Source organism: Xenopus laevis, chromosome 9_10S (assembly GCF_017654675.1).
Source record: "Xenopus laevis strain J_2021 chromosome 9_10S, Xenopus_laevis_v10.1, whole genome shotgun sequence".
Taxonomy (NCBI): Eukaryota; Metazoa; Chordata; class Amphibia; order Anura; family Pipidae; genus Xenopus; species Xenopus laevis.
In genome coordinates, this window is record NC_054388.1 from 21,888,723 (window position 1) to 21,901,202 (window position 12,480).

Consider the following 12,480-nt stretch of genomic DNA (forward strand, 5'->3'; position numbering starts at 1 on the left):
GCAACTTATGAAGATAATGAGAAGAATGAAATACCTGTCTGCAGCATTCAGACCCCAGTGACATCATGTAGTACCTGCCTGATTTTCCTGTAGTGTGTTTGTGTGTGCTAGGCCAGTGTAGGGTAATGCCTTCAGGCTGCAAAAACAAGTCCAAATACCAGTAGCTGTAAATAAAATAAAGGAAAACCCTTTCTTAAGGAAAACACCCAGAGCTGCTGCAGTATATATTTGAGATGTTGAATGGTAGAGATATAACTATTTTAATTCCACCCTCACAGCAGGTTACAGAGGACAAGACTTGTCTCCACTTCTCTATCCAGAGGCCAAACTTGCCTTCTTCAGAGTCTCATCCCGAGGAAGGTATGTACCGCCGTCTTGATGTCACCAGCTGGTTGGAACACCTGAATGAGGGTGGACAAGTTGAAGAGGAATACAAATTGCGCAAGGTGAGACTTCATGGGTGCTAAAGACAACTTGACTCCTAGGATCTGTGTAAGAAGTACAGACCTAAGTCACCAAAAATAGTAATGTAATATTCAGACATTAATGAAAGCTCTCTATAACTTTAGTCCTGGGACCCAGATTACAAGACAGCGTAGAACCGTCCTTGCTGCGTTTCAAAATAGTTGTATGTTTGAAACTATTGCCCATTTATCTTAATCCTGAACAATTTGCCACAGCTCATATTTTTTGGAGGGATTGATCCCTCCCTGCGGGGAGAAGTGTGGCCTTTCCTCCTGGGATACTACCCTTGGGAAACCACTTCAGAGGACAGGGAAGCACTGCGTGTGCATCGGAGAGAAGAATATTCCCAGATCCAGAAGAAAAGGTCAGTGAAACAGTCAAGATACTCTGTATGACATTAGAAGATTAGAAGTTTTGTATTGATTACACTAGGGATGCACCGAATCCATTATTTTGGATACGGCCGAACCCCCAAATCCTTTGCGAAATATTCATCCTAATACAGAACCAAATCCGATTAAGCCTTTTCTTGCTCTCACTTCCGGTCACCATTCATTAGACCACCCCACCCGCCCCCTCTCAATCTGTTGGAGTTCTGTGCTTTGTTAGCCAGCAATTTCTTTCCTTCTTAGAGTTTCCATGAGCCCCACTGCCCAAAAAGATTTCTGGAGGAACGTGCAATTCATAGTGGATAAGGATGTGGTGAGAACAGATCGCAGCAATCAATTCTTTCGCGGGGAAGACAATCCAAATGTGGAATCCATGAGGTGAGCGTTCATAACATCCATATAGAATCTATATAAAATGTATACAGTCCAAGATATAGGATTAATTTTGCTCCATCAGTTTTTAATGCCGTGAGTTATTGGCTTTCCCAGTCGGGAACATTGGAGTCCAAGATCCCTTTTCTTACACTAGCAATAGGCTAGGGTGCCATGGTATCCCTAAGTTATGTTTTGTGTATAATGGGGCCTGCTTAATGTCATGGGTAATGCCATAATGCAGTGCTTGACTGCATTAACCTGTCAGCATTTCAGGATCCTAGTGGACTCTTAAGGGCATCTCCTGATTATTTGCTCTATGATTCACAAATTAGTATATGTAGCTCAAAACACCTGATGTTTTATTTTTTTTAAATTTGAGCTGCTTAGCATTTATTAAAAGCCATAGCCAAGTGTCCCCTTTATTCATCATCCAGTGACTTCTTAGCCTAGTGCTGTGTGCTGTTGCCTAGACCCTTGAATTATTCTGATCTGGGCGGGCTCATCAATGATTTATTCTCAATTGAAGATTAAGAGATTATTGTATAAATTATTTACAGGCCTGGTGTAGGGATGTCGGCCTATATCCTCTGGGAATAATGATAAAATGTCAGTTCATCCTCCGTGCAAATTGAGTGTAAGGATGTGTTTTCAGTGATAAGATGACCATGGATTCTCAGAGTTAACAGGCAAAAAGTAATGTTATTGATTTCTGGTTACCTAAATTTGTACTTCTGCCCAACATAAAACATAATCTGCTCACCTGAAAGGGGTCCATTTTTGTATGAATCATATCCGCACTCTCTGTTCTGTGGTCGGTGTGTTTCTATAAAGTGAGTCTGTATAGAATATTTGGGTAGCCTGATAACACCTAAATGACACTTCTTCCCAACTGGCATCTCTGTCATAGCAACTTTTTTGCCCTTAGGAGGATCCTACTAAATTATGCCGTGTACAGCCCGGGAGTTGGTTATTCACAAGGTATGTCAGACCTAGTGGCCCCCATACTGGCAGAAGTCCTGGATGAGTCTGACACGTTTTGGTGTTTTGTTGGTCTGATGCAGAACACAATATTTATCAGCTCACCATGTGATGAAGATATGGAAAAGCAGCTGGTAAGAGACCCCACATTCCCAAGGAAGAGTCCCATACGGCTCAATAAGTTAGTTAGAAGCACGAAGCCTGATCTTTTAAAAGGTTATATCTAGTTGCATAATTTAAAGCATTCATTGCTGTTTATATGAAATTTGTGAATTATGCCACAGCAAGTAGAGATACTCATTTGTGTCTTTAGTTGCATCCAATTCAATATATGCATGTTATTATTGAATCCCTCGAAAAGGTCCCTGGGTAGACACACATTTAGGGATGTGAAGGACCATGCCACATATTAGGACTTTTTGCTCCATAAATACAGGCCAGGAGATTTAAGACATGGCACCCACCTGCACTGCACTCTACACCACACAGTGATTTTTTTTAAACCAGCTCAAGGTGCAGAGCACTGGTGCTATAGTGCTTACGTCCAGAATATGAATACATGAGGCCAATTAAGTGGAATACATGAGGCCAATTAAGTGGAAGATTAAGGTGGCATTTCACTTAGAATAGGTCTAACGTAAAGTTAATTTTAAAGTTACCTTCCCCTTTAACACCAAATTCAAGTTTGGGTCTCTTCTAAATCCCAGCACTATGTGAGGAATGAAACTTGTACCCTGTGTGCTCCCAGATGTACCTTCGAGAGTTATTGCGACTGGTGCACCCACATTTTCATCAGCACCTTCTATCTCTGGATGAAGATGGGCTCCAGATGTTGTTCTGCCATCGCTGGATCTTGCTTTGCTTCAAAAGGGAATTCCCAGATTCTGAAGCTCTGAGGATGTGGGAAGCATGTTGGGCCCATTACCAGGTATGCCATATTGTCCCTTCATTGCTGTGGGTATGAATCACACCTGTTAATGTTTGCCAACATCATAACATTGGCATTAAGTTCATGTGCCATTAGTTTTTTATCATGGGCAGTTGCAGTCTCATTTTATAGTCAAGAGGCTTTTGGGTAAGCTGGATAAAGGCGTATTACTATATAACTAACCTTGGTTTGTGAGCACATAATTCAGCAATCATACTCCGAAGAGGAAGAAATATAATGTTCCTTCTGCAGATGTGCTCTTGGGAAGCGCCCTGCAGTGATTACCAGAGATTTAGCTCCATTTTATTTTCTAGAAAAAGTTGAAGTAATGAAATTTTCCATGTGCTATAGCCCAAAAAAAATATTGTGGTTGTTTGAACCCTCATTACCTAATTGTAGGGATACACCGTATCCAGAATTCAGTTCGGGATTCTGCCTTTTTCAGCAGGATTCGGATTCGTCCGGATCCTTCTGCCCAGCCGAACCGAATCCCAATTTGCATATGCAAATCAGGGGGCAGGGAGTGAAATCACGTGACTTGGTCATAAAACAAGGAAGTAAAAAATGTATTCCCACCCCTAATTTGGATATGCAAATTAGGATTCGTATTCGGTTCGGTATTTGCCCGAATCTTTCACAAAGGATTCAGGGGTTCAGCCGAATCCAAAATAGTGGATTCGGTGCATCCCTACCTAATTGTATCATTATGTTTGTAATTGATGTGTACAGCACAGTGGAAAATGATGCCACTTTATAAATAAATATAATAATAAGCAACATACTACCAAAATGTTTTGAACAGAAATGTATGAATAAAATATGAATCCAGCAATGACATTCTCAGCTGAAATAGAAACATCTGAGAGAAACCTTGGACTAAGAGTAAATAAAGTAAGTTTTCATGAAGTGTGCACTTTGATAATACCTTTACAGATGCATTACTTCTCATTTTTTCCTCTTTAAACAATTAATTTTTAATGAATATCAGAGCAGAAGTGGCTTAAGGTATCATGGCGGGTACAAGAAAAGCAGTGAGGGCTGTATCTTATCTGCGTCACATGCCATATCATGGTATTCAAGTAACATGCCTCCCACTTTGTCCCTTGCAGACGGATTATTTCCATCTCTTCCTATGTGTCGCCATTATCTTTCTGTATGGAGATGATGTTATTGAGCAGCAGCTGCCAACAGACCAGATGTTGCTGCATTTCAGTAACTTGGCAATGCACATGAATGGAGAGCTTGTCCTTAGAAAGGTGAGTTGGGACATGTGTGCTTACACTCCAAATGCAGGAGCTAGCTTAATATATAGACCTCTACATACAAGAAGTCTAATGGCATATGACAAGGGATCACTTATCCATGTACGAATATTTTATTCCAGGCCAATACTTCTTAATTTAATCAGTAACCTTTTGTGTGGTACCGTATTAGATGTTTTAGCAGTCAAAGTAGATCACACCCTCTGCAGCCCCAGAATGTAGGTTCCTGCTTGCAGAAGGCAATTATATTTGTTTGCAAAATCATAAAACTATTCTCAAAGTACTGTGATTTGAATTGTATTAAAGTATCTCATCCCTTATTATCCTTTATCTTAGTAGACTTAGCACTGTTCATAATAGATCTACTGTACCAGAAGTGCACAGCAAATAAAAAGGCCTGTGCAAACATTGCTCTAAAATATTTTGATTCACTACTTAAATGGTAACTCCGGCTTCCAAGCCAAAATTTCATAAAGAGGCCCACATAACACAGAAACCCCTAATATACCCATCACAGTTACCCGTTTCTTCAAAAAGGATGAATAATTGTCATTTCTATGCTGAAATCCAGCTGTTTAACTGTTCTTCTCTTTCTGCATCATTTGAAATCCTGGCAGGGAAGGAGGGACTAAACACTAATGTTAAAAATTGTGACAATTAATCCACAGCTTACAGACAGCATGCACTACATAACCCACAATGCATTGGACTGATGTTCTGTTCCTTATTGAAATTACATGTGCAGGGAATTGTGGGGTTTGGCAGATGCAGGCTAGGGACAGATGGCTGCAGATACAAAGTAACAGTAGTCAGCCAGCTCAGCAAAGTAGTCAGACAGATCAGCAGGAGCGCAGGGGGCTAGGCTTGGGGAACTGTTCCAAAGCATAAATCATGAAAAGTCTGCATATTTTTTAATTGATGTATATTGCAAAGTTGCTTGAAATTATATTTACTTTTCAAAAAGCTTAATTTATGTTTGTGTGGGGTTCCCCTTTAAGGATTAATGGGTTGCTAAATTCTCAGTTCTGGTCATCTGTGTTGGGCAAACCATATCTTTGTATTTTAGGCTGAGAGTCACTGATCACTTCATAAACCAGCAAAGTTATAACTGGCTAATCGGCTTTTCCATCCTGCTCAGAAAACTCTAAACTGCAAGGTTCACAGATACATATTGTCCAGCATGACGTTATGAAATTGAATGTGGCCAACAGAAGTTTTACTTCTATGCATCAGTGTTATGCCCTATATTCATCTTGCTATGTCCTCTTTTCAGTCCTAATATAGATGTTTTTCGTTACCCACCTTCCATTTTGCAGCATTATTTTGTACATAATTTCTATACCATTTGTTTTTTTTGTTTTCTTTCATTCAGGCACGGAGTTTGCTATATCAGTTTCGTCTGTTACCCAGGATTCCCTGCAGCCTACATGACTTATGTAAACTGTGCAGCCCAGGCATGTGGGATAGTGGCTACATTCCGCCTGTTGAGTGCACTGGTCAACACCCCGAGTCTGAGAACTGCCCATATGGAGGTACCATGGAAAAACCATCCCCTAAGCATCCAAAGGACGGCAAGAAGGGACATAAAACACTTGATATGTTTACCTTCAAGAAATAGAAATGGTGTAGGATAGCGGATTGGATTCTGAACCTTCTGTCCAAGCATTACATTCCAGTACCAATAAAACACAAGTTCAGCCTCAGGCAACCACCATCTGGAGACTGGATTTGCCCTCTATGTCAATTAGATTTTACCTTTTCATTATTATTATGGTTTAGTGTCTCCAGACAGGCCAGGTATGTGGCACAGAATTGCAGTGCACCTTTGTTCTGCAAAGTCGCTGAGAGGCAACATGGTTCTCATAGGATCGGTTTGTGCTTTTTTAATAATAGCCTTTTTTTTTAAATACACAGGGAGGTATATTACTAGCCCTGCATATTTCTACCCCTATCAAAAAATAATACTATATAAGTGAGTGATAAATTCCCCCCCCCCAATTCAATACTGTATGTAGAAATACTCACTCCACAACTATGCAGCCGACCATTACTGGACTTAATGGCCCTTATAGATGATTCTGGTGATGATGCAAATGAATTATGGACTGTGGACATGCAAAGTCCTAGCAAAAAATATCACATGGGAGGGACAGGAGTTACCCATGATTTTATGGAAAAAACCTTCAGACCTGGAGCAAGTGAAAATGTCTGAAAGAATTTGGAATCTGGCCATTGAGCCATTACCAGTGGAGTGCAATCCTCCCCTGCCCCTGTCTTTCTATGCAAGGGAATTGTGTAGTAGAAACAGTCCAGACAGGACTTTCACTGATCATGGTTTCTAGTAAAATAATTTCTCTATTCTGTGTGCTTCAAATGTCTCCGTCTCCTTTGCTGAGCTCATACATGGATTCTTAGCTCTTCATACAAAAGGATAGCAAATTAATGGTTATCTCAATAATCTCAATGTCAGGATTTTTAGGTTGTTTCAGTAGCTACTGTATCCATTCCGATGTGAGAAAGAAGTCGGATTGGGCCCAACAGTGCATAACACTGAGATCATTTATTTATTTTGAAAGAAAAAAACATATATTATTGAGTAAAACAAGGGTCTGCCTCTTCATTTTTTAGTTCCTTGTTTTGCATATGCAAATTAGGATTCGGTTTGACCGGGCAGAAGGATTCGGCCGAATCCTGGCTGTATCCCAAACCGAATCCTGGATTCTGTGCATCCCTAGTTCAGAATAATAAAAAAGGGAATAAAGCTCAAAATCCTTATGTAATAGCTTTTATTTCCATACATGCAAATGCATTAGGAACACCACATTTTATTCCAAATTAAAACATGAAGAAAAATGTATGAAATTTGGGTTATTACTTTACAGAAAGTGAAGAAAAGGGAATATTAGGCTGTTCAAAAAAAAAAGCAATATTTAGTTTTATAAACTGCTGCACTTGTGTTGCATGGAGTCAATTAACTTCTAACACCTGTTACGTTACACAATTCTTTTGCATTTCTTGGTTTTGCCTCAGAAATATAATTTTTGATGTCACCCCACATGTTTTCTATGGATTAAGGTCCAGGGATTGGGCTGGCCACTCCATAACGTCAATCTTCTTGGTCTGGAACCAAGATGTTTTCTTATTTACTGGTGTGTTTTTCTTCTTGACACACCCATTTCAAGGGCATTTTCTTTTCGGCATAAGGCAACATGACCTCTTCAAGTATTTTGATGTATTGAAACTGATCCATGATCCCTGGTATGTGATAAATAGACCCAACACCATAGTATGAGAAACATCCCAATATCATGATGCTTGTGCCACCATGATTTACTGTCTTCACAGTGTACTGTGGCTTAAATTCAGTTTTTGGGGGTTGTCTGACAAACTGTCTCTGGCCCCTAGACCCAAAAAGAACAATCTGCTTTCATCAGTCCAAAAGATGTTGCACCATTTCTTCATTAGTCAATGTGTTCTTTGACAAATTATCTTTTCAGCACTTTTTTTCAACAATGGGACTTTGCGGGGGGGCTTCTTGCCGATAGATTAGCTTCACATAGGTGTCTTCTAATTGTAACTGTTCTCACAGGTAACTTTTAACCTTCTTTGATCTTCCTGGAGCTGATCATTGGCATTTTGACTATTCTTCTATCCATTCAAATGGTAGTTTTCCATTTTCTTCCACATCTTTCAGGTTTTGGTTGCCATTTTAAAGCATTTGAGATCATTTTAGCTGAGCCGCCTATCATTTTCTGTACTTCTATATATGTTTTCCCCTCTCCAATAAACTTTTTAATCAATGTATGCTGTTCTTCTGAACAATGTCTGAAATGACCCGCTTTAAGGTGGCCATACACAGGCCGATAAAAGCTGCCGACAGACCATGTCGGCAGCTTATTGGTCCGTGTATTTCGGCCAGATCTCGATCGGATGGGACAAAAAATCCCGTCGGATCGCGGCCGCATCTATTCGTTGATGCGGTTCCGCGATCCGACCGCCCGTTAGGCATCGTTAGGATCCGATCTTTGGGCCCTAGGGCCCACGATCGGATCAGCCCGATATTGCCCACCTCAAGGTGGGCATATCGGAGGGAGATCCGCTCGTTTGGCAACATCCCCAAACGAGCGGATGTCTCCATGTATGGCCACCTTTACTCAGATTTCCAGAGAGAAATGCACTATAACAAGCATACACAACATTTCCTGCCTTCCTTCCTTCCTTAAATAATGGCCATAATTCAAACCAGTTTTTTAACAGAATTAATGACCTCAATAATTGAACTCCACAATGCTGTTATCTAGAACAAGCTATTATTATTTCTCTCTCTCTCTCTGTGATTGTTACACAGAATCATCAGCATGCATGGTGAATGTCATTATGAGCAGTAATTAGCATGGCTTTATGAAGGATAGGTCATGTCAGACAAATTTGATTAGGTTTTAGTATTTAGGTTAAACCTGGACAGCGAGGGAGCATGTTATCTATTTGGATTTTGCAAAGCATTCGATACAGTGCCCCACAGACGACTGTTTCCAAACTAAGGTCTGTTGGGCTTAATGAAGTTCTTTGCACATCTAAAGGAAAGCTACAGCACTGGGAAGAGAGGCTGATTTTAACGGTCCATTCTCTACTTGGAGTAAAGTTCTTAGTTCCACTTTTATTTAACATGTTCATTAATGACTTAGGGCAGGGTATTGTGAGTAATGTATCAGTGTTTGTAGATGACTCAAAACTATGCAGCCCAATTAATTCCATCTAGGATGCTCAGGGCCCGATTTACATAGCAGACGCCCCTAGGCCCAATGCCGTTCGTCGCCCCTGTCCCCTTCCCTTTATTCGTGCAAATCTTCATGGAGATTGTATCTCCTGCGCATCCCCAGTGTTTTTGAACCAATGTGGGTGTGGTTGGGCAGCATGCCGCCCCCCGAAAATCCTGCCGCCCTAGGCCCGGGCCTAGGTGGCCTTTCCACAAATCCGGGCCTGAGGATGCTGCATCCTTGCAACAGAGTCTTGACAAACTGGCAATATGGGCAGCTAAGTGGCAGATGAGATTCAATGTTTAAAAATATAAAGTCATGCAACTGGGACGTAAAAATATCTAAGCCACTTATACCCTTAAAGGGGTTGTTCACCTTTTGAGATATACTTTTAGTATGATGTGCAGAGTGATATTCCGAGACAATTTGCAATTGGTTTTCATTTTTTATTATTGAAGGTTTTTAAGTTATTTTGCTTTTTATTTAGCAGCTCTTCAATTTGTATATTAACCAATCTGGTAACTACCCTAGCAACCATGCACTGATTTGAATAAGAGACTGGAATATGAATAGGAGAGGGCCTGATTTGAAGGATCAGTAATAATACATTTGTAGCCTTACAGAGCATTTGTTTTTTAGAAGGAAAACCAATTGAAAAGTTGCTTAGAATTGCCCGTTCTATAACATAATAAAAATTACCTTAAAGGTGAACCACCCCTTTATTAGGACTAACTAGGCAATCCCATAATGGCAAAGAACCTAGGGGTTCTTGGTGATAAACTTGGCTATTGCAAGCAATGCCAGTCAGCAGCAGTAAGGGCAAACAAAGTATTGAGCTGTATCAAAAGGGGCATAGATTTGCAAGACGAGGGGGTTATTATTCCACTGTACAGCGCTCTGGTAAGGCCCCATCTAGACTATGCTGCATCGCTGAAACTGGATATTACTGAATTAGAAAGGGCCCAGAGAAGGGCAACTAAGCTGGTAAAAGGTATGGAAAATCTCAGTTATGAGAAAAGACTGGTCTAGTTGGGTTTGTTCATGCTGGAGGCGCTCAGGGGGTATATATATGATAACTATGTATAAATATATAAGGGAGATCCTATAATGATCTATAATGCTTTATTTATAGTAGACACACGGATACCCCCAATTTGAAGAAAAGAAGTTCTGTCCAAATATTCAGAAGGGGTTTTTTACAGTGAGAACTGTAACGATGTGGAATTCTCTCTGAATCAGTTGGCTAATACATTAGATAGCTTTAAGAAGGGGTTGGATGGCAAGGGAGGGAATACAGGGTATGGAAGATAGCTCATAGTACAAGTTGATCTGGCGACTGGTCGCATTGCCATTTTTGGGTCAGAAAGAATTTTTTCTCCCTCTGAGGCAAATTGGAGAGGAATCAGATAGATTTTTTGCCTTCCTCTGGATCAACTAGCAGTTAGGCATGTTATATGTTTGTGTTTTTTCAGCCTAACTTACTATGTTACTCCTGCTGATGACAATCCACTCTACCTGCCTAGACTGCCTTTCTACTTTATGGTCCTGGATGTCACAGTGCCAAATTAAACTGAATTGCTCTAAAATAGAATTCATTATATTTCCCCCTGTCCTGTCCGGTTTTGCTCACACGCCATAACATCACATGTCAATCAACCACTCAGGCAAACTTTCTATTATATGAATTATTTTAAGATTTCCACCTGTCTTTTATACCCGACATGCAAGCACTTGCCAAATCTTGTTGCATGCATCCACCCAAATATGACCTAGATACAATAAAAAGGTAGTTTACCAACAATGGAGATAAATATCTGGAGAGATTTCCAGAGAAATCAGCAATTATATTTAAACAGCCACCTACCTATAAGTTAGAAAACAAAAGTAAAGATCTGATTGGTTGCTATGGCCAACATCTACAGAAATCTCTCCAGATATATATCTCCAATGTTAGTAAACATGCCCACTATTCTTTTATTATTTCTTGTCTTGACTCAACTAACTCCTTGCAGGCGTTCCAGCATAACTGCTTCATGACTCTTCATCAACCACTCAGCTAACCAGATCCCTTCACTTGCTCCCAGTGTCCTCTTGGAACAGATTCAGATAACTAACACTAACATTCAATAACAATGAAGCCCCTCTATAATCCATCTTTATTCTCAAAATACACTCCTTTACACAACCTTCTCTCTGTACCTAATCTTTGTTTCTCTTCTGTTCATCCCATTACGACTTTGAGACTCTCTGGAATTCTCTGCCTCGAGCCTTCCAAGCATTTAAACACATATTTAGGGAAGAATAGTCCATTAAAGGGGAACCATAAGAATATAAAAATATAATATAAGCTTGAGAATAAGAAACTTTCTTCATACCATAAATTAAAATTTCTGTACTGTTTCTGAAATAATCAAGTTTATCTTCACTATTCCTCTCTCAGCATCTGTTTCTCTTCATGATCTCTTCATATAGGAGTTGGGTGTCAGATAATCATTGACAGTTAGATCCAATATATCCTTTTGCCTAGATTAGAGCTTACTATTAAAATCATGAGAAATATTGTCTCTCTACATGCAGAGTTTGTGCAAAATGCAGTTATTTTATTTGAATGATTTATAATACATCTGCTATGAATTGAAGCCCCCCCATAAGATATATTGGATCTAACTGTCAATGAATATCTGACCAACTCCTGCATAAAGACAGAAAGAAAAGAAACAGATACTGAGAGAGAGATAGTGAAGATAAACTTGATTATTTCAGAAACATAACAGAATATTTCATTGATTGTATTTAGAAGTTTCTTATTTCAGTATGCTGAAGCTTATATTAAATTTTCATTTTTGAAATAGTTCCCCTTTAATTTTGATTGATCAGACAGTAACATCATAAATAACCAATTGTTTCTATTTTCTTTTTGTTTTGAATCTAAACCAACCCTTTAGCTTTAGCTCCCGCAAGTAGGGCCCTCTGAGCCTAATGCTTTTTACAGGGTTAAACACGGAACAAAAATAGGATGGTTTTTAAATGCTGCTTCATAAATTTATATTTCCGTATATTCCCCTTGTAAGTAGAGATGCACGGAATCCGGGATTCGGCAAGAATTCGTCCTTTTTCAGCAGGATTCCGATTCGGCCGAATCCTTCTGCCCAGCCAAACCAAATGCAAGGTTAGCTTGGACAGCCGAAACGTTTATCTGGTACAAGGAGGCCAATAAGTCATGCCTTGCTATCAGACAAGCTAAAATTGAGATGGAAAGGGTATTGCAGCAAGCAGTAAAAAGTAATCCAAAATAGTTTTTTAAATAGTAAAAAAAATTAAGCTAT

At 39.7% G+C, this 12,480-nt stretch overlaps 1 protein-coding gene across 3 annotated transcripts in view; it reads left to right on the forward strand.

Annotated features, from left to right (window-relative positions):
• tbc1d16.S (TBC1 domain family member 16 S homeolog) overlaps window positions 1–6,758 on the forward strand; it is a 38,894-nt gene extending 32,136 nt beyond the window's left edge. For 2 of the 3 annotated variants that reach the window (XM_018237196.2, NM_001086481.1), the window contains 7 exon segments: window positions 279–446; window positions 681–829; window positions 1,098–1,232; window positions 2,155–2,341; window positions 2,956–3,135; window positions 4,245–4,391; window positions 5,770–6,758. In XM_018237196.2, coding sequence (XP_018092685.1) covers window positions 279–446; window positions 681–829; window positions 1,098–1,232; window positions 2,155–2,341; window positions 2,956–3,135; window positions 4,245–4,391; window positions 5,770–6,015 — 1,212 coding nt within the window. In that variant the 3' untranslated portion in view covers window positions 6,016–6,758. 3 annotated transcript variants of the gene reach the window in all.
• Window positions 6,759–12,480: the final 5,722 nt, after the last annotated feature.